The sequence below is a fragment of the Sesamum indicum genome, linkage group LG13 (assembly GCF_026168435.1).
Source record: "Sesamum indicum cultivar Baizhima isolate 11 linkage group LG13, ASM2616843v1, whole genome shotgun sequence".
Taxonomy (NCBI): Eukaryota; Viridiplantae; Streptophyta; class Magnoliopsida; order Lamiales; family Pedaliaceae; genus Sesamum; species Sesamum indicum.
Window position 1 is genome coordinate 19107030 of NC_142669.1, and position 26556 is coordinate 19133585.

The 26556-nt window shown below is 32.3% G+C and overlaps 2 protein-coding genes and 1 pseudogene across 2 annotated transcripts; 2 read left to right on the forward strand and 1 right to left on the reverse strand.

Annotated features, from left to right (window-relative positions):
* Positions 1-826: 826 nt before the first annotated feature.
* On the forward strand, positions 827-1408 carry LOC148784606 (secreted RxLR effector protein 161 pseudogene; annotated as a pseudogene).
* Positions 1409-10260: 8852 nt separating this feature from the next.
* On the forward strand, positions 10261-13409 carry WRKY13 (WRKY DNA-binding protein 13). Its single transcript, XM_011102611.3, has 3 exons — positions 10261-10900; positions 11079-11300; positions 12999-13409. Exons 1-3 carry the CDS (start codon positions 10587-10589, stop codon positions 13168-13170), a joined length of 708 nt encoding a protein of 235 aa, XP_011100913.2. The 5' UTR covers positions 10261-10586; the 3' UTR covers positions 13171-13409.
* Positions 13410-22059: 8650 nt separating this feature from the next.
* LOC105179029 (systemin receptor SR160) lies at positions 22060-26328 on the reverse strand. Its single transcript, XM_011102612.3, has one exon. It carries the CDS (start codon positions 25934-25936, stop codon positions 22325-22327), a length of 3612 nt encoding a protein of 1203 aa, XP_011100914.1. The 5' UTR covers positions 25937-26328; the 3' UTR covers positions 22060-22324.
* Between the last annotated feature and the right edge of the window lie 228 nt (positions 26329-26556).

Genomic DNA, 26556 nt, shown 5'->3' on the forward strand with positions numbered 1-26556 from the left:
ATTGGAACATCCAAAAAGAAGAAAGGTATCATTTTCTTCCACATCTAGAAGAAGAAGAGAATGAGGAGCTTGAAGTCGAAGGTGATAATTCAACCCCCTCTACACCAAGCTTAAGTGATCAACCTCAAAGGTATCGTAGCATTAGTGACATTTATGATGCTACAGAGAGAATAAACGATGACAACCTTTTTCGTTTGTTTATAAATAATGAACTTTTGAGTTTTGAAGAGGCCATAGAGGAGAAAAAGTGGATACAAGCCATGGAGAAGAAATTCATTCAATAGAAAAAATGACACTTGGGAGATAGCTACATTGCCAAGTGGTCAGGAAACCATTGGAGTCAAATGGGTGTACAAAATAAAAAAAAAAATGCCAAAGGAGAAGTGGAAAAGTATAAAGCGAGGCTCGTTGCAAAAAAGGTACAAACAAAAGCATGGCGTGGACTATGAAGAAGTCTCTGCTCCCATTGCTGGCTTGGAGACAATACAATTATTTATCGCCCTTGCAGTTCAAAACAGGTGGCCAATTCATCAAATGGATGTGAAGTCCACATTTGAATGGTACTCTTGAAGAAGTGTATGTTGAACAATCGGATGGTTTCATCGTCAAATGTCACGAAGACAAGGTGCTAAAATTGAAAAAAGCACTATATGGGCTCAAGCAAGCACCAAAGGCTTGGTATAGTAGCCTTGACAACTATCTTCAAAAAAATGGTATCTCAAGATGTCTTCATGAGTATGCTCTTTATGTGAAGAAGGAGAAAGATGGTATTTTATGCATATGTATTTATGTGGATGACCTTATTCCAACGGGAAGCAATCCACATATGTATGGCAAATTCAAGAAGGCAATGCCGCAAGAATTTGAGATGAATGACACGGATTCATGTCATATTATTTGGGACTAGAAGTGAAGCAACAAAGTGATGTGATCTTCATTTCTCAAGAGGCATATGCAAGGAAGATCATAAAGAAATTCAAGATGATGAAATACAATCCCGTGAATACTCTAATAGAATGTGGAGTAAAACTATCAAAGATGATGGGGCAACAAAAGTCGACCCAACTACATTTTGAAGTCTTGTTGGAAGTCTATTGTACTTGGCATGTACTAGACCCGACATATTATTTGCAGTGGGCTTACTGAGTCGATTTATGGAGAATCTAAGTGAAGAACACATGAATACTGCAAAGAGAATTCTTCGATATCTAAAAAGTAATTTTGATTATAGTATTCTTTACACCTCTTCTAATGATGCTTGCCTTAAAGGATATTGTGATAGTGATTATGCCGGTGATGTTGATGATCGCAAAAGCACTACCGAATTCGTATTCTACTTGGAGAAAATGCAATTTTGTGGTGCTCAAGGAAGCAACCAATGGTGACTCTATCAACATGTGAGTTGTAGTATGCTGCCACAACTCCGGTAACATGTCATGCAATATGGAAGATTGCTAAGTGAACTTTATTTTGCTCAAGATGCAGCAACTAAAATTATGATGGACAACAAATCAGCTATTGCTCTAGCTAAGAATCCGGTGTTTTATGATCGAAGCAAACATATAGATGTAAGGTTCATTTTATTTGAGATTGAATTGCTAACAAAGAGATTGAGGTGAAGTACATAAAAACTCTTGATCAAGTTGCAGATATTTTACAAAGGCCCTAGAGAGATGATTGGAGTTGTAAAGAAGTCAGGTTTACAAGGGGGTGTTGAGAATTCCAAAGGATAAAATTGCCTTCTCGTTTTCTGCAGCCATAGCTTTTCAGCCAATTTTTAGACTCGTTTTCAGAAGTGAAACGATTTTTCATTTTGAGTTTATTTTATATGGAATGAAAGCTTTTTGGATCTAGTTTCAAATGGTCCAAGTTTCAAATGCATTGGAAGTTTCTGCAGAGAGTTATGACCTTTAGAGACCTTGATGCCAGAACAGAAAAATGATGTTTAGAATTATGTTTTTGCATTTACTTTATGTATGAATTTTTATGCTTATTAGTGGATGTTTAGGCCTATAAAAGGACTTGTAATCTAATAATATTCAAGTGAATTGAGAGTTACAATTTAGAGTACAAAAATTCTAAGTTTTCCTCCTTTTTTTCTTCCTTTCAAAAAAGTATTATTATACAATTATCCCACCATAGCTTCCAACAATGACAACCAAAAAAAAAAAAAAAAATTAGAAAAACATAGATAAAACAAAAAGGAGATTATATTAAGCTATAATCAATAGAGAAGACTTTGGTATGAGATTACTTTTACAATAATTCAGTGTGAAAAGCCTCTCAATCTAATTTTACAATAATCATTACTTTAGAAAAATAATAATAATAACACACAAATAAATTGTAATGGCAAACATGGAATTATAGCTAATGACTTTGATGTTACAATCATCAATTGCATTTGATCTTTTAGGTGGGTCCTACACTTATATTTTATGATCCTAATTATGCCCAAAACCCCAAACTAGCACATCTTGATCTTTCATTTCCATGTTGTCTCCAATTATGTTGTCTCCAATTATTGTTTAATTAATTTAATTTTATTATTAATTCTTTGGCTCTTAATTAATATTTTCAAAGAAAAATATTCTTTTTGTTTCATATATATATATATATATATATAATTATGACATACATAACATGAAGGGAGTAATTTATTCCATGAATGCTTTTTTTTTTAAATGATATTATTAGATCTAAACTCAAGTTTAAAATGAAAATATATTGCCCATTAATTTGTCCCACTTTCACTAATTAAATAAACTCAAATATCACTACTTATTACATATATAACAAATCCAACTAATACATCAACAAATTTGAAAAAAAAAAAAAAACGAATACATAAAAAAGTGTGGTAAATCCTAATTAACTACAACTGTGCAATGATTATTAGTTGTTGCTTCGGTGAGGGAGCTCAAAACATAACCACAGTTGAAAATCGTAGCAAATATTTTGATTATAGTCAAAACCATGGCAAATATTCATTAACTGTACCAAATCGTAATTTTTTGTATTGGTTATTTATTTCACTCCGACATATAGTATTTGATTAACCATAGGTTTTAAGGTAAATTACACTCATCTTCCCTAAGGTTTGGCATAATTATAAATACCATCTTGTTGTTTGAAAAATTACAAATACCTCTATGATTTTAACATCTGTCTAAACAACGAGCCCATTCCGTTGGATTTGCATTCAATTTTTGTGCTAACCTGACTAAAATGCCCTTTTGTATTATAAATTAAAATTTTTATATTTATTTTAGCCACCCTAAATTTCTTTTATATTTTTTCAAATAATTTTTTTATTTTTTAATAAAAATTAGTAAGGGTAAAATAGTAATGTCCACTTCACCGTCGAGGGGGTACATAATTATTTTTCATTTGAGGGGGGTATTTGTAATTTTTCAAACGACGGAGGTAGCTATAATTTACCCTAATTTTTAAGTCGTGGTCCTTACATTGGAGGGAATAATTTTTCGGGTAAATTACAATCTACCTACTTGTGTTATGAATAATAGGCAAACAGCTCCCTTATAAAAAATAAAATAGCAATTTACCTCCCTATATATTTAAAATTGAATCAATTTACCTAATTAGGCAGGGAGGTAAATTGCTATTTATTTTTCATAGAGGGTAATTTACTCATTTTTAATATCACACGAGGGTAAATTGCATTAAACTCATATTTTTTTTTTTACATGATTTTCAAGAAGGCAGATGGGCTTAATGACAAGCATTCACACTAATCATAGATCATTAATTCAAACATATAGCTACCAAAACACTAAACATAGATCATTGAGTAGTTGAAAAGTATTGTAGGAGGTGTCTCACCTAATCTAAATTTAAGACAAGTTAATTAGTGACCTAAAAGTGAGTTCTAATTAACTAATATTGCCCGTGAATGAGAGGGGAAATTGGTCACGTCACGGACTCCATTTACTATTCAAGATCCCTTTACTGTAATAACTCAGCAAACATTTCTCACTAGCAGCTCAGGTTTGTGTTGAAATTGGCAACAATACACCCTTAATTACATGTTGGAGACTGAAATTTGTAGATGTCCTAATATAACTAATTATTGAGTTATTTTTTTATTATTTTTTTCTAAAATAAAAACGGTGAATTATTATTAATTAAATTAAATTAATTACAATCATTCATGTCGGATATCAATTTCAAATAAAGACCAGTTCAACATTAATCATACACTGATCAATAATATCAAATAAATTAGCACCTACTCAATCCACGCATAAGTGGGCTTTCTAAAATTCAATTATAAGTAACTCGTTGAACACAAAATATATATATATACAAGAGTATATATATGCACTTAAATTCATTAAATAAAACTTATAAGATATCCAGTTTATCATCAATTTTTAATCAATCTATAATCACTGGGATATATAAACGCATTGTATTATCTTTAATTCTATATTGTAATTTTTATATATAAATTCATTATATTATTTCATAATGAATTTGATTTATTTATTGAAAAAAGGAAGGAAAAAGAAAAAGGCAAGATATACGGAGGGTAGGATTGTAGAAGGAGTTGGGTATTATTAAGTGAAATGGTGACTAAAAGTCTAATACTCATCCTAACCATTATACCATACTATAATTATTAGCACATTATTCATATGGTTGCTCACATTTCGTATTAAAAAAATTAAGGAGTGCGTGTTTAATTAATTACAAGAGAAATTTAAGAATTAATGTAAATCCCTACCAACTCTAACTATAAAATTACCAATTCTGCTTAATTTCTGGCAAGAATTTGATTTAGGATCCAACTTGCTTACCTCTTGAAATTGGATAAAATGTAAAAGGATAATTACGTGTTCTTTCCTAAGATTTGATGTAATTATATGTAAACATCTTATGGTTTGAAAGTTTTAAATAGTATTCATAACGTTTGTTTTCATCCAACAAATCCGTTAGTAAAAATTTGCTGATATCAATAGAACATAAATAAAAATTCATATTTATCCTCGAATGATTTATTCCTAACTTATTGTAGATCAAACAAATATTTTCTTACCAAATTATCCTTATATATCTTCACAAGCTAATGTATATGAGGATGTATATCTTCACTCTTGTAAAGGTAATTAGGTCGAAAAAGACTTGTTTGACCTACATTAAGTATGTTAGTCAATCGAGGTAAATATGAATTTTCATTCAACTTTTTTTTCTGATGTCAGCAAATTTTATGAATTTTATTATATCTAACTGATAGATTTATTTATGGGAAGACAACAAACATAAAAAATATTAAATATAATGTTCTAAATTACATAAAATTTATATATAATTATACTAAACTTGATGGGAGTGCATGCAGTGTAATTATCCCAAATGTAAATTAATAGAGAAAAAGCATTGCAATCCAACAAATTGACTAATTTCCTCATGGGGGAATTTTGAATAATTCTTTTCTAAAGTAATCATTGAGTTGATTGATATTGGAAAAACAATAAAAAGCAATAAAAGAATAATATTTTAGTTAGTTAATTATTATTATTATTTATTATTAATTAAGCTTGTTTTCTTAACTTTGATAGTGTAGGCCAATGTGGGCTTTTTGGGAATGAGCCCAAAATTTCTACTTAAATTAAATTATGAATCGGCCCAAAAACATTGGCAAAATCAAATTCTTTCACTTCCTTTTCTCAAGAAAATATATATTTATTTTAAGAGAATAAATTAAGAAATATAACTAAAGTATTAACTTATGATCATAACATACTCAATCCAATTCAATTTATCATCATCGTTTAATTGTGTCAATTCATATCTTAAAACCCAACAAATTAAGGTACCAAAAATATTTAAATATAGTACATAAATTTTACACATGATGTATATATATAAATATTAATTTGGCATCTCATTTTATATATCTCAGTGGAAAAATAATAAGATGAAATTATTTATATTAAAAAAATATATAATATTTAATTATGACTAATTATTATTTTAAAAAAAAGTAATTGTAGTGGTCGTGATTTTGTGAGGATGGTTATTTGAAATGACTAAAAAAATCATGTCGAATTTTTTTGCTATGGCTAAGAGTCATGGTGAATACTTTTATCATGATGAATAATGCAAATTTTTTTTAATTTTATTTAATTATGATTAATGATAATTATTTACCAGCTTTTAGTCCATAACAATTAAATACAAACAATAGTAAACTTTTTTTCAGCGTTAGTTTTAGATGGAATTTTTTATTTTTTTTTAGTATATAATCAATTGTTAGATAAAAATATATTGATAATCGGTGACATGATATATAAAAGATGTTACCAATGAAACAAAGGACAAGCAAGCACAATATATATATATATAGTTAAGTACGTATACGTATACGTATATATATATATAGGTATTTAATTTGAATCTGGGGAGGCATAATGGCCACCTAAGGCTGAGGAGAGACAAAAAGAAATGATGCCTGTTTGCCAACACTCTATTTGTAGTCACCTTTCTCAGAAATAGAGTTCCCTGTAGCTGATGCAAAAGCACTTACATCATGCCAACGCAAGTGTAACGTTAATCCACTATTCTTCACCCCCAAACAGGGCCTTGTCTCTTCTTTTTCTTTTTCTTTAATTAATATTTTTTCCATAATTTAATTATATATAATTAACTAATTATGTTTGAGAAATACATACAAAGTAATATTTAATTATAGTAGTTGTTTAGTTGATTTGAGTTGAGTTGGGGGGGGGGGGGTGTAGGTAGGGGCCATATGTCTTTAATTAATTAATTCTCCATCGTTAACTTAAACTCCAAGCTTATTCATGATTAATTTTTTTGTAAGGAAATCATTATTGAATTTTAAAACTTTGTTCAAGCTATCATAATATATCAACCTAATTTTTTTTGTTTGTGGGTGTTTCTGAGTAAAAATGAGGGAAGATAAAATTTATGTATATATATAATTAAACACATAAACACGCAATATTGTCTAGGATGTTGATTGTAGAAAATTACACCAATTGTTCGTTAATTTCTATGTTGTAATAAGTAAAATTATGTTTAGATGAATTTTTAGTTTCAGAATTTAGAATTTAGGTTGTTTGTAATTTAGTTCTATAACTTCTTAGGATAAAATTTTGATTTTACGTCTTTTTATTTTTATAATATCAATCACTTTTTCACTGGAGTTCACTATTTTTGTAAATAAAAATTATATATGCATCCCACATAATCTTTTAAAACTAAAAGTAATGTTTCTATTGGATTAATTGTTTTTTTTATTTTTTTTGTCTTTTTAACTTGATAGAGTGGTATTTTAGCTCCACATCTTTTTTATTTTCCCGATTGATTTCACTTCTCTCATTTATACGAAAATATTAATAAATAGCTAGCTAATTTTAAATGATTAAGAACCTGATATACAATTAACCAACATATATAATAAACAATAAAATAATTAATGCGATCGTAAAGGCAAAATATTCACACATTTGATAAAATCAAAACTCAAAATGTCACAATATTTGCAAAACAAAAAAAGAAAAAAAAGGAGATTAGCTTTTACTATTTACACTAATTAATACCCCCAACCCAACATTGATAGTCTTGATAATTACACATTTTAGCAACTACAAATGTTGTTGGGATGAGGGATATATATATATATATAAGATTACATGTATCAAAAACTTTAATTGTTACCCAATCACATGAACTTGATTGAGTATGTAATTATATAGGTAGTAGTGCAAAAGGCAACACACAAACAAATATATGTAATGCATTTATAGTTCTTGAATGAGAGAACCAAACCAAAATTGCTTCATCAATGCCTATTCTCATGCAATCACTTCAATGATGGCATATATGTGCACTAACCCCCCACCCCCCTACCCAACCCCCCACCCTACCCCACCAAAAAATTTTGCTAAACAAAGTAAACATAGATTAATGTGTGCAATTGAAGAGATGATAACAATATTATGGGGTGGGGTGGGGTGGGGGGGGGGGGGGGGGGTTGGATTGGAACTTGGGAAATGGTGGGTAGAAGTGGGGTTGGAAAGGGATTTAAAGGGAGTGGAAAAGGTAACAAGCTTTTTTCCTGCCAAAAGTCAAATAGGGTCTCCCATCATCAATTATTACAATCATATCTTTCACTGCTGAGGCAGAAAGGAGGAGATTTGCAGCCAAGATTCATCATCATTGCTATTTCAGAATTTTTTTTTTTTTTCCTCTCTTGGGGGGCCAAAAAAGAACCCTAGAAATTGTATAAAAGAAACCCTAGATTTATTTACACCTTTCCTTTTTCTTTTCTTTGAAAAATACTTTTATGTCCCCCCACCCATATATCATTTCAAAATAAGTATTAAATTTAAAATGTTTTTGTCGTATTTCAAAAAGAATGACGAGTCATTGCTAGAAAATATAAAGATCATTAATTCTTGATATTATTCATGATCAATACATGAGCAATCAATTATATCATAAGTATATTACTTTTTTTAGATGATTTTTATTTTTTTTTTGGGTACATTTACATTGATGCTCTTTTTAATTACGCCAAAATATAAACATCCTCTATTTTTTGTAAAATTACAGCTACACCTTCAAGGGGTATTAGTGTAATAATCTTCAAGTGGTGTTTATATAAGTTTTTGCCTCTGAAAAAAAATAGTAGTAATTATAATTATAATATTAAAAAAATATTTATAATTTTTATAAAAAAAGAAATTATATTTATATATTTTGATCTAAACTCAAATGTTATATGTGTTGTAGCAAAGTGTTTGCAGTAATTAGTATTGGCATAGGATCCATGAAAGATGAGAAATGAGTGGATGGTGTGTGTCATGTGCAGAAAGTCGACAATCCATTTGCAGAAGCAAACAAAGCAAAAGAATTACATTTGATGACAACTAATAAATCTCTTTATCACTCCTGCAACATAAATGAATCCTATTGTTTGTCTTTGTGTTTTTTGACCTTATAAATAAACACACACACACACACACATATATATATATATATATATATTTCATGCCTCAGAGGTCAAATGCAGACATATATCCCCACAACTCACTTGATCCTCTTAAGACATGCACACTGTTTAATTTTCAGAATTTTGCTTTACACTTTTTTCCCTTTACACTGGAGTGAGTGTTTGCAAACTATAAATAATGGGATTTTAATTTTAGCTTTTAAAATTGAAAATTGAGCTCTTTTAGTGTTTGATTTGCAAGTGGAATTTTTTTTTAAATCTATTATAAACTCCAAGCAAATATAAGTATGCATCTAATTGTTTTAAATCAATTTGCAAAACAACTTCTTTTTTCCTTTTTTACTGCTCTTTTATCAACCACTTCCATTTAATATTTTCTATTATTACTTATTTTCCAAACTAATTTTAACTTTGTTCTAAAAGCACAATTTTTGCGAACTACCCTATACTCTTAATAGTTGAAATCATATAAAAAAATATTTAATTGTCATTTTTAGTCGTGTAATTATATTTCTCTGGCATTTTAGTCCTAAAAAGTGACGTCAATCTTGTCCTAAAATCACGAAATTAAAAGAGGCAAAAGACTATTTACAATCCTAATTAAACTTACAAGACTAAAGTTTTGAATAATTATAATTACTGGTTTAAAAATACAATTAAATTTAGAAAAATTAATATTGTCATGTAACTACAATTTAATTTTTTACCCTTATTTTTTATAAAATTATATTTTTAGTCCTATAACTTTAGATGATTAGTACTTTGGTCCTATAAATTACTTTATTTATACATTTGGTCCTTTTTTGACAAAATTAGTCGTGAACATCTCACGTTTGGTATTTTTTTGATGAACTTAGTCATGTGTTGATAATTTTTTATCCCCTTCACAGCATAATAAATCTCATTTTTTGTTCTATAATTATGAATAGATAGAACTAAATTATTAATATAAAACTAAATTTATCAAAAAATAACCAAATTGATATGTTTAGGACTAAATTAATAAAAAAATAGATATATAAAACAGTAAGTTATAGAATAAAAAATGTTAATGACATAAAGTTGTAGGACAAAAATATATTTACTTTGTGTGTGTGTGTGTGTGTTTTTAAGAAAAAAAGAAAAAGTAGAAGGGGTTTACTAGCTAGGCATAAAGTGTCATCTCAGACAGCTTTAAGTGTAGTGTGTGGGGTCAGTTAATTCAGATAAATAATTTGATTGAAGTCATATGTAGCAAGAATACACATTAGTGGAAGAGATGAGAGGGAATGGGGAAAGTGAGTGAGTGGTCGATGTGCCTCTGTGTATTGCTGCTGGATGCTGGATGCTGGATGCTGGTATTTAGTCACTTTCAACACACGATCAACTACTAGCTACCCCCTAATTTCCCCATATATATCTACCCCAAATACCTTTCAGACAACCCCCTCTTCTTTCCTACTCTCCAAACCTTACATTAATTAATTTCCCTCCTTCAACCTCAAACTCCCCAAAACCCAAACACCTACCCTTATTACATTTTTCACACACACACTTTAGACCTGATATTTAATCAAGGTTTTCTTTTATCTATCTATATACATATATGGCTAATTCTCATGAGTCTTCCCAGTCCATGATGCTGAATCAGAGCTTGTTTGAGGATCAAGATTTGATAATATCATCACAACTTGGGGTTTTCCCTTTTCATGCAAATTTTGCTTCTCTCTCTCTCCCAATGTTGGGTAATTGCAACCTACCCCTTAAAACTCTTGCTCCAAATCTTGCTGCAGATTCACCACTAACCCTCTCTGATCACTCTATTGTTACTAAGCAAAAAGAAGATTTCACCTCTCACTTTGCAGCACCTGGATCCCAGATTCTTGCTTTGCAGACATCAACCCCCTCATCAAACTTCTGGTAATTAAAACATATATATATATATATATTCTTGCATATATAATTCTTGGAAATTCTTACATGTGAAAATATCAGACAGTGATGATGCTGGTGTTCTTATTACACTGTGCATATTGGTATTAATTTGTCTTGATCATGAACGACCATGCAATAATATTGGTTTGTTTAATGATGTTAGGGCATGGGGGGAATTGAGTGATTGCATGAGCATGAAGAGAAGTAGTGTTGGGGATGATCATCTAGGGGTATCGGCGATGAAGATGAAGAAGATCAAGGGTAGAAGAAAGGTGAGAGAGCCCAGGTTTTGCTTCAAGACTATGAGCGATGTGGATGTACTTGATGATGGTTACAAATGGAGAAAGTATGGGCAGAAAGTTGTCAAGAACACCCAACATCCTAGGTAAGGACCAATTTTTTAATATTATTTCATTCTTGACCATGATCCCTTTCCATGTTTTCTTCATTTCTTCAAGCTTCATTACATCTTCAGATTTAGTTTTAGGTTATAATCAATCAAACATGAATGCCATATTCAGTTTTTGTGTGTACAACACGCGAGCTAAGTCTGTGATTTGTCCATGAATATTTATATGTATGTGTTTGTGTTGCGTTTATATATATATATATATATATACCATTTTATACATATATATATATATATATATGTGTGTGCTTGAAATGAAATATCAGTTTAAAATAAAAGATTCGAATAAGTGTGTAAAAGTTTCAAGTAATGGTTGTTACATGCAAGAGCAATCTAATACAATGATGCATACTTTAGGACAAGCAAAAAAGAGTAATTTTAATTTGAATTATTACACCAAGATCACCATTATAATTATCCTCATCATCATCAATTTGATCAGTGTTTAATAATAATACTAAAAAGAAAAGGCAAAAGTGAAAATATAATTGTCTGATTCTAACATTGTCATCAATCAAATTAAACCCTTGATGTCTGATTCATTAATCAATTCATAATGCTGATCTAACTTCTATCTCCACATATATTTGAATACAAAACCCTAGCTAGCATCATTTTCTTGAAAATTTAAAAGAGAGAGAGAGAGAGTAATGATGATGAATTCTCCCTTTGTATTTGTTTGGACATGATGAGGGATCTATCTATGGAGATACCCTTTTTCATGATTTGGGCTTTAGGGTTAGTAAAAAGTAAATCCAACTTTTTATTGTCAAATGATTATCATCTATGTTTCTTTTTTTCTCCTCTTTTCAGGAGCCATTCCCCTCTATTACCAAACTGTCCAAACTTTACATATATCAGCAGAGACATGCATGCCCAAGATCAGAGCCCACTCTGCACCCTCAAAACCCTTTATGTTTTTCCTTTGATCATGAATCCAGCAATTGCCAGTTTGCATTTCTTGCACCACATTTTTCTCCATTTTATGTCTTCTCATTATTGGTTTTTTTACCTTTTTTCTTGTACTAGGTTAAAGCATATAATGTTCCCACAGTTGCCCTACCACTTAACCTAAAATAATTTGTCTGTATTATCGATATACCGTTAACTTAACCTTAGTCACTTATTACATGTTAATTGTCAGCTTAATACTTCATAGTATGAACAAAACCCAAAAAAAAAAAAAAAAAAAAAGGAAAGGGTACATTATGTGTTTTTGTATACTTTTTCAATGAAAATGTACAAGTGTTATGTTTAATTTGTGTTTGAGAACCGGAGCGATTTACTTAGATAGTATAAAACTTGTAGCTTATATGCATTTGTACAAGAGACTTCCTACATAAACTAGAAATTTTGTGTACAATTGATGGTCAGATCACACATGATTAATGATAGTTATTACCACCTAAGTCTCATCAATCCAACCGTATTGAATGAATCGGGTGTATTGTATTTGTTCTGTCCTATAAGATAACAATTTTAGTAATCCTTTCACACAATAATAGAAGTAGGTATAATCTTTTCACCATTTATACATGCATGTATATTATATACTCTCCTAGTTAAAATCTTTCAGTTTCCTTTGGCTCATATATGTCATCAAGACGCGCGTGTCTTAACATACGTTAATCAATTCTTGGCGGGTCTCATGAAATCGTTCTCAACACTTTGCAGGAGCTACTACCGATGCACGCAAGACAATTGTCGTGTCAAGAAACGTGTGGAACGACTGGCAGATGATCCCAGGATGGTGATAACGACATACGAGGGGAGGCACATACACTCTCCGTCACACGATGAGGATGATTCCCAAGCTTCAGCTCAGCTTAATAATTTCTTCTGGTAGTGATGATGATGATGATGATGTGGGTGGTAGTTGATGGTTTTATATGACTTGTACTGTTTTTTCATAGTTAGGAAGTTGGGAATAAGACAGTGTGGATAGAGTTAGAAATGTAGTAGCATAATATTAGTACATGATGCTGTGTGTCATCTAATTTCAGTGCCCTTGTTTTACTGGGCCTATGTAGTTCATCAGGTGCTGCCACCACCTACTTTGTATCTATCATACATACTCTTTTCTGACATGGAATTCTATTACGTACGTCCTATGCTATATGTTGGATGATGAAACACACACACACACACACGCACACGCTAAAGGGTAGATATACACATATACACACACGTGTATACAATATCTATGTTCTAGCTATACAGGCATCTATGTATGTAATAAGACTAATTAGGATGTATTAATTTCGAATACTTACATCTTTCCAGTTGGCTGTTTTTCATAACATTAATTGAGAGGATTATGGGCAGGAAATAAGTAATAAGTCTTCTTGCCTGGAAAATTCTAATTCAAATTGGGTTTGGTTAAATCAGAATTAATTATATGATAAGTTGAATACATTTGTCATATAATTAGTATTAAGAAAAATGAGCAATAATACCAGATCTAAATTGGATAAAAAAAATTCCATTCTTGACATCTTTGCAACATGTATGTATCTGTGAGAGAGAGAGAGAGAGATTATTAAGACTTAATATCCTTATTTTCAACATAATTAGGTGTATATATATATTGAGTTTGTAGTGTTAGTTACTAGTAATTTTCTTTTTGAACAAAAGAAAATGTCGTTGGGCCAATTTTATGGCCCACTTCTAAATATTATCTAAATTTTGGGCCTTTTGTTATATGTTAGCAAGTGGAGGCCCAATGGGAAGTGGTATTTTTACAATTGAAAGCACTAGTATAATTGAATTAAGAAGAGCAAGTGAATTTGCATACCTCTACCCAAGAATTTGTGGAGCCCATCAATCAAGGCATGAATTTGAGCAACCCTAATCAAATAAAAAATATTATTAAAATTTCAATAATCCAATAAAGCAATTGATAAATTCAATGTTAAATGAAAACATTACTGTTAATGGAATAATAACAAAAATGTGTTTTTTCTATTTGTTAGAATTAATATCTTAAATCTTTAAAAAAAATAATATAAATAAATGATATTTTGCATTATCACACAATAAAATATATTCAAAAACTAAAAGGTCTGATTATACGAAGAATGCAGCAGAAAAGAATAAATTTTGGGAAATGAGAATATTATATTTATGACCAGTCAAACATAAAATAAAATGTGGGGGCAGATATAACAAATGCACACACACTCAATATTTATTTCTTTTATATTTTTCTAAAGGACAAGAGCACGTGGAGGCTACTCACTTCAAGGTTGCTTTTTATTAAATTATTATTATTATTATTATTATTAGGGTTAAATACAATTTGCACAACTGAATTATTGATGGGTGTCAAGACCACAAAAAATAATTCCTACAACACTTGTGAAAGTGGAAGTAGGGTCAATTCCACAGAAACTGGTTTTAAGTTGCTTTCTTTGAGGAAAAAGAAAATAATGGGGGAGATTTGATGACAAAAAGAAATACTTAAAAACTAAATAAACTAGAAAATCATACTTGATTCATGCGAGTTGATCATTGATGCAAAAATAACACTATGTAAACTAATAAATCAGTTATGATTGTTGATACGACCTAACAACCTCACCTTTCCTTACCTTTTCGTCAGCCAAAGTACGATCGTTGGCTAGATCCCTAATTAACAGACAACCTTGGGAACGTCCACAAGATTTAATCTATTAACAACATTAAGAATTAGAAAGGCCTGATTCTAATCAACAAACTCCTACGATGATAATTCGTTTAAAATAGATCATGCATTCCCCATAACATAACTAATTACTATGACATAATTAATCATGCTACGTTGCTACTAAGTATTGAACTAAATAAAAAATTACACGAATTTATAAATAGCTAAGTAAACCTTTTTGATAATGAACAATTGGCCATATCATTCAAAAATCAGATATTTGTAATTAAAGTACAGAGAATAGCATGAATATTCATTTAACAAGTGTAGAGCGCATATTAGATCTCACAACATAATACGAATCAAGCAATCACCATACCTTAACCAGAAAATAAGGAGTTTAGCTGGACATGTTAATGGAAGAACACACTAAAAAGTGAAATTCCATTAACTCCGGTTATAAATTAAAAGTAAAAGAGAGAGTAGAATAAGCAAATGAAAATAAGGTATTCTATTTCCACCAATTAACAAACCCCCCTTCAAATGAAAAGACCCCCCCCCCCTTATTTATAATAAAAGTCTCCTACAAATCTAGACGTATAGGGGGGATTAATACATAATTAACTCTAAAAAGGTAAATAAATCACAAATAACATGTTTTAACGAATCCTTCCAAATCTAGGCACTTCATTCCTTTTTCTTTTGCGGAAATCACTCGTTTTTCTTCACTCCACTGCGCGTGGGCATGCTTAGTCAATTCTGCAGAAATGTCCTTGTAATCTCCTTTTTTCTTTTTGATGCCTTCAATTCCTATTTTAGCTTGCCATATTTGCCTCATGTCTTCCCTTTTTGCTGAATATGCAATAAAATCACATAATTAGGGATATTTCTGCTTAAAAAGGAAGATTAAATCGCTATAAAATTATGACAATGGCAGAGTTATAGGGATTAGGCGGGTAACACATGACTCAAGTACAATTCTCTTTCTAACGTGTCGAGTCATGTTGTTAAGGTCAAACTTTATCACACTTATGATGTGGGTTCGATTTTTGCCAAAATATTTGATGACTCTAAATGTGTGCCGGTTTTCAAGAGGTTAAAATTTATTTTTTATGACAGTAAGTCAACTATAAAGACATTAATTGTAGGCACAATCCACTTTGACGGGTTTATGAGATACCGTCCCTATTTTCTTTTTCTTTTTTAAAAGAATAATAATTTTTTTCTATTGGAGAACTGGATTAATTTTTTTAGATTTAATTTAATTTTGTGATTGTAATTGAAATCTAAATTATTTAATTTTCTAAAAAAAAATTGGATCAGCACGTGGAATATTTAGTCAAAAACAATCAGATAAAAAGAGTATTTATTTTAAATTTATGAGGAGCAGAAAAGTTTTAGGATTATTCAAATTCAATTTAAAAAAATCAATATTTAAATGCAAATTGTTATCTTTAACAAATAGCACAACACTTGCACGTGATCGAGGACGAAAGAGAAGAGCGGATCCAGTGCATTAGGTGTAGATGCACCGTGAAAGTTGGTACGCGGGATTGTCCAGACTCCCGTTGCCTTTCCCTTTTTGTCGTTTCACGGCGTTTCATCAATCTGGTACTCCGGGCGGCGGGCCCACATGCTGGTGATAGCACGTGGGCAGATCCAGCCTTTTAAAGTTTTCAATAATTTCTCCAGGGCCCCACTTGCCCGCATAGACTGCCCGTGTCGTGTCTGCTGCCCCTTAGAGTGGAAAATTGTTGCCTTGGCAATAATTCGGTGGGTGTCAACTTGAAAAACTCATTATGCTCTTAATTTCATAATTACGGGATAATTACCGCTCCCTTCTTCTAAAATTTAATATAATTAAATATAATTTTTTTATTTAATTTAAAAAATTTACATCTAACACTTTGAAAATTTTATTCCATCTAATAAATAAATTATTTTATTAGTCACTGAATTTACTAATATTAAAAAAAATAAATGAAAATATATTCACCCTCAATTGACTTATTATTGACTTATTGCAGGTCTAATAATTTTGTTCATACTAAACTACCTTTATAACAATGAAGATATAACTTTTCACATGTATTAACACATGAAGGCGTTTGTTTATTTGTTTAAGAATTATTTCTTTTATCCATTCTCCATTTTTTTAATAAAAATGAACAAAATTAAAATAATAATTTCCATGTCAAATGTTGTCTTACATTTTGTGTTCAAAAGTATAATTATTTGTGGATTGAAACTTTGTCTACCCACTTAAAATATCAGGCCCAACACACACACACACTACTCACCACTCATTTTCCTTTTCTTGTATCTCTACAATCCAATAATTCTATTATTTTATTTATGATCAAATTAAATTTAAAAATATTAATTTTCTTGAATAATTATTATTTTCCATATTACCTCCTCTTACGTACTATATGTTTTTTCTTTAAATATTATCTTTGCTCAAATGAAAAGTCGTCCCAAGAAAATTTACTATTACTTATATTTTAATTACCATACACTAAAGTTAGTAATAATTATTATCAGATCAAATTGATACAAAAGTCTAATTTATTGAGATAATTACACTCCCCTATCCGTGTAATTATATTTAGACCCCTTATAGTTTGAGATATTACATCTAATACCTTTGATGTTTGTTTCGTTTAACAAATAAGTCTCTTTATTAATTAAAATTTATCAAAATTGCTGATATTTAACAAAAAAATAATAATCTATATTTGCTCTCGATTTATTTATTGCATGTCAAATAAATTTTTTTATGATCAAATTATCCTCATACATTTTCATGCATTAATACATGTGATGAGGTATATCTACTGTTATAAGAGTAGTTTAATCCGAAAAAAATTACATCACCTGTAATAAGTCAATTGAGTGTAACGTTAATTTTGACTAATGAAAGAATTTATTAGATGAAAGCAAACTTTAAAAATATTTAATATAATTTTTTTAAACTATAAAAATTTAAGTATAATAATATTAAATCTTGAAGAAGAAAAGTATAATTATGGATAACTTACTCCATTATTAAAATTGAGTGAGGGATATTTGTGTTTGGGGGGAAATTGAAATGGAGGAATCATAAAGCGACAGCAGGTAACAGGGAGGGTGAGTTTGTAGGGTAGCCCCTCAGACAATACAATGGCCCACGTGCTGCCCATCCGCGCGTGTTCCTTATGTGTCTGTCACACACACACACATCACATACAGTTATCTTTGTCCAATTGCCCTCACCTCTCCCTCTCTCTCTCTCTCATTGCACAATCACATAATTTGCTCCTCACATAATTTAAGAATAATCGTATTTACACTTTTTAATTTATAATCTATTTAAATTATTATGCATATATTTATTAAAATATTATTATTATTTACATAAATTATTTTTTAAAAAAAATTACATACCAATCCCCTAAAGACGTTAGCATCTTTATACAAACTACCATATTTTTTACTGTTAGGGACAATTTTTATAATTATGTAAAAAATAAAGATACTTTATATAAATAAACTATAGATTAGAGTATGAATATAATTATCTCAATAATTTAAATTGCTTTATAGACTCACTCCTATACTTTCATATGTTTTATTTTTGAAAAAAGATATGATATTTTCCGCAACCATGATATGACAATGTCAACCACTATGTTAGATTATGAAAGTCTCGTATTATATTCGTTACAATATTAATATTTATGGTTAAAAATTATGATAAATAATTATTATTAATTATAATTAAATAAAATTAATATAAAAGAAAATAGTCTTTCTATTATGAAAAAATTATTTGACACATTCAAGATTCATAGTAAAAATATTTATCATACCAAATGTTTTGGCCACCTTAACAAAAGTTACGACCAACAACGATTGTGTGGCCGTGGTCAGTAATTATTTGCTATTAGTATTTATTATTAACCATGATAATAAACTATGGTTAAATGTTATTTTTCTTGTAGTGTATGTGATCTTTCTTCCATCTCCCTTCTAGGAATAGCACGGGTTTGGGATGGATTTGTCAAAATCTAGGAACTATTCTGCCAAGAAAAATTTGAATCCAGACCTCGGACATAGTGGATCCGATTAATATTTTTAAAATATTAGAAAATATATTTCATAAAAAATAATACTATCATAACTCTACAAATATGAAACAATAATATTATTGAAATGGAAATATATTTTTTTATCAATGCATATGTGCATGGGCATTAAAATATTAAAAAATTAGAATATGTGTTACTTATATGAATACTAAAGTATTTATAAACTATTTTATGTTATTATTTTAATTTATAAAAATATTAAATTTATGTATTATGTAAGTAAATTATACATATTTTTGTATATATAGAAATATATTTTATATAAACATACATAAATTATACAAAAAAATTAAATGGGGCGGGTTAGAGCCATATCCAGTTCCAAACCACTAAAATCGAAAACCTGTATATTGACACGTGCAATATATTTTTTCATCAATTTTATATTTTTTATAAAATAATATTGATTGATGGATAAAATTAAATATTGCCATGTATGAAAATTGAAGTATTCAAGGCAATTTAAATCTTTTCTTGCCAACAAAGGAAGCAAATATCAATAATTTGGTAACTTTGTATCACATTTTGTGATTAAAGAAACAAATCATAAATGATCAATCATATCACGCCACGACATCAAGTAAATATGGTAAAGTCTTACATTCTACAACTATAAATAGGGGTATTTTATCAACAATTGGGCACACAATTCAAGGCACAAGACAAGACACAAGTGAAGATGAGTCAAGAGATTATTCAAGACAGAACTGAAAAGACAATCGAAGAAAGATTCAAAAGAACGCTAAAAAAGTTTCAAAATCCTCTCAAGCGCAAATTAAGGAAGATCCACAACGTTCAAAGAAAAAATCAAGGCGTTCGTGGTAGACACCATCCAAAGTCAACATTTGATTTGTGAAGAAGTCAAACGATCAGCGAATTAACGTTGTAAAGACACAAGTCCATCTTGGTGAAAGATCAAAGTGTAAAATCCATGAAGAGATATTCAAGTTCAAGTCAAGTTCTCCAATTCTATAGTAATTAATTGAGAAATAAGCCAAAAGACCATCCAATTAACGTTATTAGATACGCAAGTCAACATCGGAGGAGATCAAAGCATGAAGCTCCACCTCCAAAGTCGTCAAAAATCAAAGATCGCATTCATGAAGTAAAGAATCAGATGTTTTAAGTAGAAATTTTGTACACACAAAAAGTATAATTATATTTAAAAATTATTTATAATATTTTTTTTGTTTCAATAAATTCAAAAACACGAAATTTGTGTAACACAAATTTCTGTCACACCAGTGAGACAATTTCTACCTCTCATCTCTTCATTTGGACTTGATAAATAGTTTATACTCATATGAAGGAGTTTTAAATTTGAATTTGTGGATAGTTTATACTTATATCAGGGAGTCTTCATTTGAACTTGATAGATAGTCTATGCTCATATCGTGGAGTTTTCAACTCTTTATCTGAATTTGAATTTGATAGATAGTTTATACTCGTATCAAGAAGTCTTTACTTACATTTAAATTTGATAGATAATTTATAGTCGTATCAAGAAGTCTTTTCTTGCATTTGAATTTGATAGATAGATTATAATCGTATCAAGGAGTGCTTGACGAAAATTCAGTTTAAGAATTTAGATAGTTTAACCTCATATCTAGGAGCATTATTAAAAGTTTAGACTCTTGTCGAGGAGCAATGATTGACAAATTCAGACTCTTATCAAGAACCACTAAATCCAAATCTATCCTGAGACCCATATAAGATTGTAAAACCCGCCCTAATCGGGGCAGGTTCGGGTTGACCATTCCTACTTCCTTTATTGAAATGTCTTTCTTGTTCTTCAATAGAATTATTCTGATGAAATCTTGACATTTGAGTTTCGAACACTTCTTATATAATTAACTAAATTTGGCCTTTTAATTTGGATTATCCTCTCCCAGAATTTTGATTGGGGTTTGAGTTGCGTAATGTTTAGGATTCGTTTGGTTCGTGTAAAAAAAGAAAAAGAAAATATATAAGAATGCATAGTTAAATAATTTGACAAAAAAGACATGCAAAGACACCTTTACTTTTATTTATAGTGAAATTACAACGAGCTTATATAAAATTTGGCATAATTACAAATTATAATTTATAATTTACAAGAGTATTTTGGTTAATTCACAGAAAGAATAAATAAAAATCTAATGGAGACTAGCGGATTGCGCAAATTGTTGGACAATCGTGAAAATTAGGAGTATACTGATAATTTCTCAAATTAATAACAAATAGATATTTGTAATTATGTCAAATTTCAAGAGAACCCATCGTAATGCATCCTTATTTTTATCTATGGCACTACTTATAAATAAGAAAATTATAATATGATAAAATTACAAATATTTTCTACCATTAATTCTTTCTATTATACTAATAATTGAAAAAAACAAAAATATTCATTTACAAGTTTTGAGAAAAAAGAATAATTTAAATTGAAGCCATGCTCTTCCCTTCACTTTCATTTTTCCTTTTATGGAACCAAACCAAACGTCCTTAAGGTAAAATATTAGGAGCACTTTGGTGGAATGGATGGTGTTGCTGAAGCAAGAAAAGAATAAACGTCCACGTGCACGTGAGCATGCGCACGCACACACACACACACACACATAAATAAATAAGTAAATATTTTAGGACCACTTATGTACATTACAATCTTAAAATAAGTAAAGTGTGAAATAAAATAATGACAACAATGTATATATATATTTCCTAAGAAAAGCGTATGTGGCATCTTTGCTATGATGGTTGTTTGCCAAACTAGGCTACATGTATGGTATGTGTTTTCAGGATGAGTTTGAAGGAATTTGGTTTGTGTACAATCTTGAATACCGTGAGAAGTAGGTGATAAATGATTTTAGAATTAATTGTGAGTGAAGATGGATTGTTGGGAAGGTTTTAGAATTATTGGATAATGATAGAGCTGCTACACACAAATTCAGACATCAAAGTTGGGAAACATGATGAGTATGCCCTACAACTCCCACACACATTTTTATGTCTCATCACTTGTATGCATATATCAAAATCTAGTGGGTTCTGTTCCAGAGTAAGAGAGCATAACAAACTCAAACTATATATGTACAACAATGTTACAAGACAACCTTTTACATCTATGGTAACAAGACTTTTGTTTTGAGGGACTACTAGGATAAATACGACAGCTTTTCATGTACTAGTTCCAAGGTTTTCAAAATGGTAACGTCCTTGAGTGGGAAAATTTGAATCATCAGCATAGAATGCTGATACTTGTTTCATCACAAGTGTTTGCTCAGCTCATTGCCTTCCTTTATGCTCATTTCCACTCCTTCCACCGAGGTGAAACAGTCATCATCCATGGTGATCGAGGAGGCCGAGTCGAGCCCGGATCCGGCCTGAATCTCTTTGAACATTGCCATTACTTGAATCATCTTGGGACGCTTCCAAGGCCGGTCGTCTAAGCAGGCGCACGCAACTTTCAAGTGTTGTAAAAGCTCTATCTCCAAGCTCGGATCTTCTTTCATTAGCTCTGGATCGAATACGTCACTTACTCTCATCTTCGCGTGCATTTTCACCCACCCCACAAGGTTGTTGTCACCAAAATCAGCTGAATCCGTTGGCTGCCTCCCTGTGAGCAGCTCGAGCAAGACTACCCCATAGCTATAGACATCGCCTTTCGTGGAACATCTAAAGCTCTGGTAGTATTCAGGCGGGACATATCCAGGAGTTCCTGCCAATGTGCTGACACTTAGATGAGTATCCATTGCGCTCATTAGCCTTGCCATTCCAAAATCGGAAACTCTAGCCTCCAAGTTCTCATCAAGCAAGACGTTGCTTGATTTCATGTCCCTGTGGATGATATGTGGAATGCAATTATGATGTAGAAAAGCCAATCCTCTAGCTGCTCCAATGGCGATTTTCCTCCTGGCGTTCCAATTTAGCTTGATCCCGGTTTTCTTCCTGTCGTGGAGAACATCTTCTAGACTTCCATACTTCATGTACTCGTAGACCAAGAGTCGTTCTTCGCCCACCTTGCAATAGCCCAACAACGGAACTAAGTTCCGATGCTTAATCTTCCCTATAGTCTCCATTTCAGCTGTGAATTCTCGGTCTCCCTGGCCACTGATGTGTATTAGTTTCTTGATTGCCACGACGCTTCCATCCTTCAACTGTGCTTTGTACACGTCCCCAAAGCCACCGGATCCTATAAGGCTATCATTATGGAACCCGTTCGTGGCTTCAAGAAGATCGGCAAATGTGAGCTTCCTGAGGGGTTTTTCAAAAGTTGCAAGGTTAATGCTTAACGCATCACGAGCGCTAAGTTTCCATACGCTGTGGGCCGTCGCCGAGTTGGAGTGGTTCTCCATGTAGGCCTCGAGAGCAGCTTCTTTCTTCTTCCTCCTCTTCTTTGTTTCCACAGCAACGATAATCAAACCGAAAATGCAGAACAGGGAAAACAGCAATCCCATCGCCACACTTCCAGCAAGGGACGCTTGTCTCCGGTTAGACCTCGGATGCTGGTTGCTTCCTGCATTTAATCCCGACCCACAAGGCGGAAGAGGGTATCCGCAGAGACCGGAATTATTCTGAAATCTATAATCAGGAAACGTGTCAAATGGTGCTGATTCAGGGATCATTCCTGAGAGATTGTTGTTTGAAATATCAATATCCCCGAGCAACGTTAAGCTAGTCAACGACTGTGGAATCGTACCATTCAGCCTGTTGTAGGACAAGTCAAGAATCGCGACATTTTTCAAGCTCCCAAGTTCTTGTGGAATTGGACCGGAGAGATCGTTGTGCCCCAAATTGAGTATGGACAAGTAGTACATGGACCCAAGCTCCTTTGGAATACTACCATCCAACTTATTGTGAGAAAGGTCAAGAAAAATCATTGACCCATTGTGATTGAACGTCGGTTGAATGGTCCCTCTGTAAACTCTGGTGAAGTTGCAAGGATGCCTATTCGAAATTCTGTCCAGCTGTTCCCGTCTAATGCCTCCAAACTCAAGCAAATTCCCAGCTCCATGGCACTGCTTGCTCCCGTCATTCTTGATATACACGTAACTCTTTCCTGTGAGCAATGCCACCGCAATATTGCCCGACTGCTTGAACAGGGCCGGCGGGATTGTTCCCGTAAAGAAATTACTATTGAGATCCAACCAAATCAAGCTCCGGCAATCCCCTAACTCTCCTGGAATACTGCCAGATAACGAGTTGTTCCCGAGCTTCAGAATTGCGAGATTAGCCAAATGGCCCAAAGAAGCCGGTATCTCCCCAATCAACTCGTTATTCGACAATGAAATCCAGTTCAGATTAGTGCAGTTGCTAAGACTAGCCGGTATTGACCCCGTTATGTCATTGAAATCAAGAATCAAGTTCTCCAAACTCTTCAAGTACATAAACTCCTGTGGGATTTCTCCATGGAGTTGATTCAACCACATGATCACATCCCTCAGCTTTGGCAAGCTTCCCAAGCTAGTCGGGATAGCCCCAGTCAAATAATTGAAACTGAGATCAAGTGATTCCAAATGTGAACAATTACTCAGACTTTCAGGTATTAGACCAGTGAAGATATTGTTCTGAAGGTACAACACCTTCAAGCTGTTCTTAGGGTCTTTACAAAGCCCAGAAGGAATTGAACCAGAAATATTGTTGGAACTCACATCTAAAGTCTCCAAATTTACCAACTTTGACAAAGAATCAGGCAAACCACCCAGAAAACCATTGAAAGACATCAACAAAGTCTTCAAATTGCTCAAATTCAAGAGTGTGTCAATAGGTAACTCACCGGAGAAACTATTGCCAGATACATCAAGAACCTCCAAAACAGTGCATGAAGCAAGTTCTTGAGGCAAATTGCCGGTCAAATTGTTGAAAGAAAGATCCAACTCCACAAGAGTTGTGCATAAATCTGATATATTTGCTGGGAAAATACTCTGGAAGTAATTTTCTTGGAGGTACAGAAACTGTATGCTCCCACTTGGCAGCTTTGGAACTGGGCCTGTGAGCTTGTTGCTGGTGAGGTTTAGGAAACTCAGCTTCAGACATGTGGAGAGTGAGTCCCCAACATCACCAAAGAATTTATTGGAAGATAAATCCAGGTATTGCAAATTGGAGCAGTCACCAAAAGTTGGAAATTTAGTAGAGAAATTGTTGAGGGAAAGATCCAAATACATCAAATTCTTCAAGTTCAACTCAGGCACGCTTCCTCCCACTTTATTACCTTTCAAGGACAACTGCTGCAGCTCAGAAAACTCATCACCGGACAAAAGCCAAGAAACCACGTTTTCACCTGAGATTTTATTGTAGGAAACATCAAGAACATGCAAGGACGACAGCCCAGAGCCCTTAGCGACTTCTTTGACAGAAGGGTCCATCAAATTCCTGGAAAGATTGAGAGAAACCAAAGCAGGACAAGCTCCAAGCGCTGAAATATCAGTTACGGGCCCTGAAATCGCATTTTCAGCTAGATCCAACGAATTCAAGAAACCGCTGCAGGAGAATCTGGGAGCAGAAGATATCGCACTGGAGATATTAGCGTTTTTCAGCACAAGGGATTCTAAGTTCTGGAGAGAAAGCAAAAAGCTGGCAACTTTGGAGAAGTCTGCGTCGAGGCGATAGTTGGAGAGGTCAATGGAGGAAACTCTGGAGTTGTTGTTGCAAGAAACGCCGTGGAAATTGCAGGGAGAAATGGTGGGCTGCCAGTTGGGGAGGTGGTCGGGGTAGGGGAGTGAGTTCTTGAAAGAAAGCAGCTGCTGAGCGTCTCCGAGTAGGCCATTGGCGGAGGAGGGGGGAGATGAAAGAGAAAGCAAGAAGATGAATATGAAGAAACGCAGAGGGTGAGAGGAGTAGTACAAGGGATGATGGAAGAGATTGTTATCGGCTTTCATCTTCAAAAAGACTGGACTTTTATGGGGTTTGGTCTCTCTCTAGGCATTCAGCTGCTCTCTTTTGCTGCTCCTTCCATTTGAGAGAGAGAGAGAGAGAGAGATGCAATGTAGATACAAATGAAGAGGATTGGTGGTTTAGAGAGAGGGGGGTGGGGGCGAAAACTGAGGGAGTCAAAAGACAGTGTAAGGATGGTAAGATGGGTATATATATTGAATTATCAGTTGTTTCTTGTTTCTTGTGAGAGAGAGAGAGAGAGAGAGAGGTGGTGATCTGGTCACATGGCATGTGACACAATACTATTTCTATATGATGATGATCCAATTCAGTCACCCCTCTAACTTTCTCTCTCTATATGTATAGGTGGTGCTCATGGATGATCTCTCTCTCTCTCTCTATACATAATGGTTTGTTGTTGTTCTTCTTGATCTTCAGTCTCAATGTTATTACAACAATCTCTCTCTTCTCTCTCTAGGTCGTCTCCTCCTCCACGTACGTGTGTATGTGTGTGATTAAGGATGTGATGGATCCATCACTGTCTGTTTTAATGGACCAGATTCCCATTCCCATTCTCATTCCCATTCCCACTTTTATTTCATCATCTTTCTTTCATTACCTTAAT

Coding starts and splice junctions, on each gene's coding strand:
- WRKY13 (XM_011102611.3), top strand. CDS start 10,587: ATGGCTAATTCTCATGAGTCTTCCCAGTCCATGATGCTGAATCAGAGC. Junction 10,901..11,078: donor ACCCCCTCATCAAACTTCTG/GTAATTAAAACA, acceptor TAATGATGTTAG/GGCATGGGGGGAATTGAGTG. Junction 11,301..12,998: donor AAGAACACCCAACATCCTAG/GTAAGGACCAAT, acceptor AACACTTTGCAG/GAGCTACTACCGATGCACGC.
- LOC105179029 (XM_011102612.3), bottom strand. CDS start 25,936: ATGAAAGCCGATAACAATCTCTTCCATCATCCCTTGTACTACTCCTCT.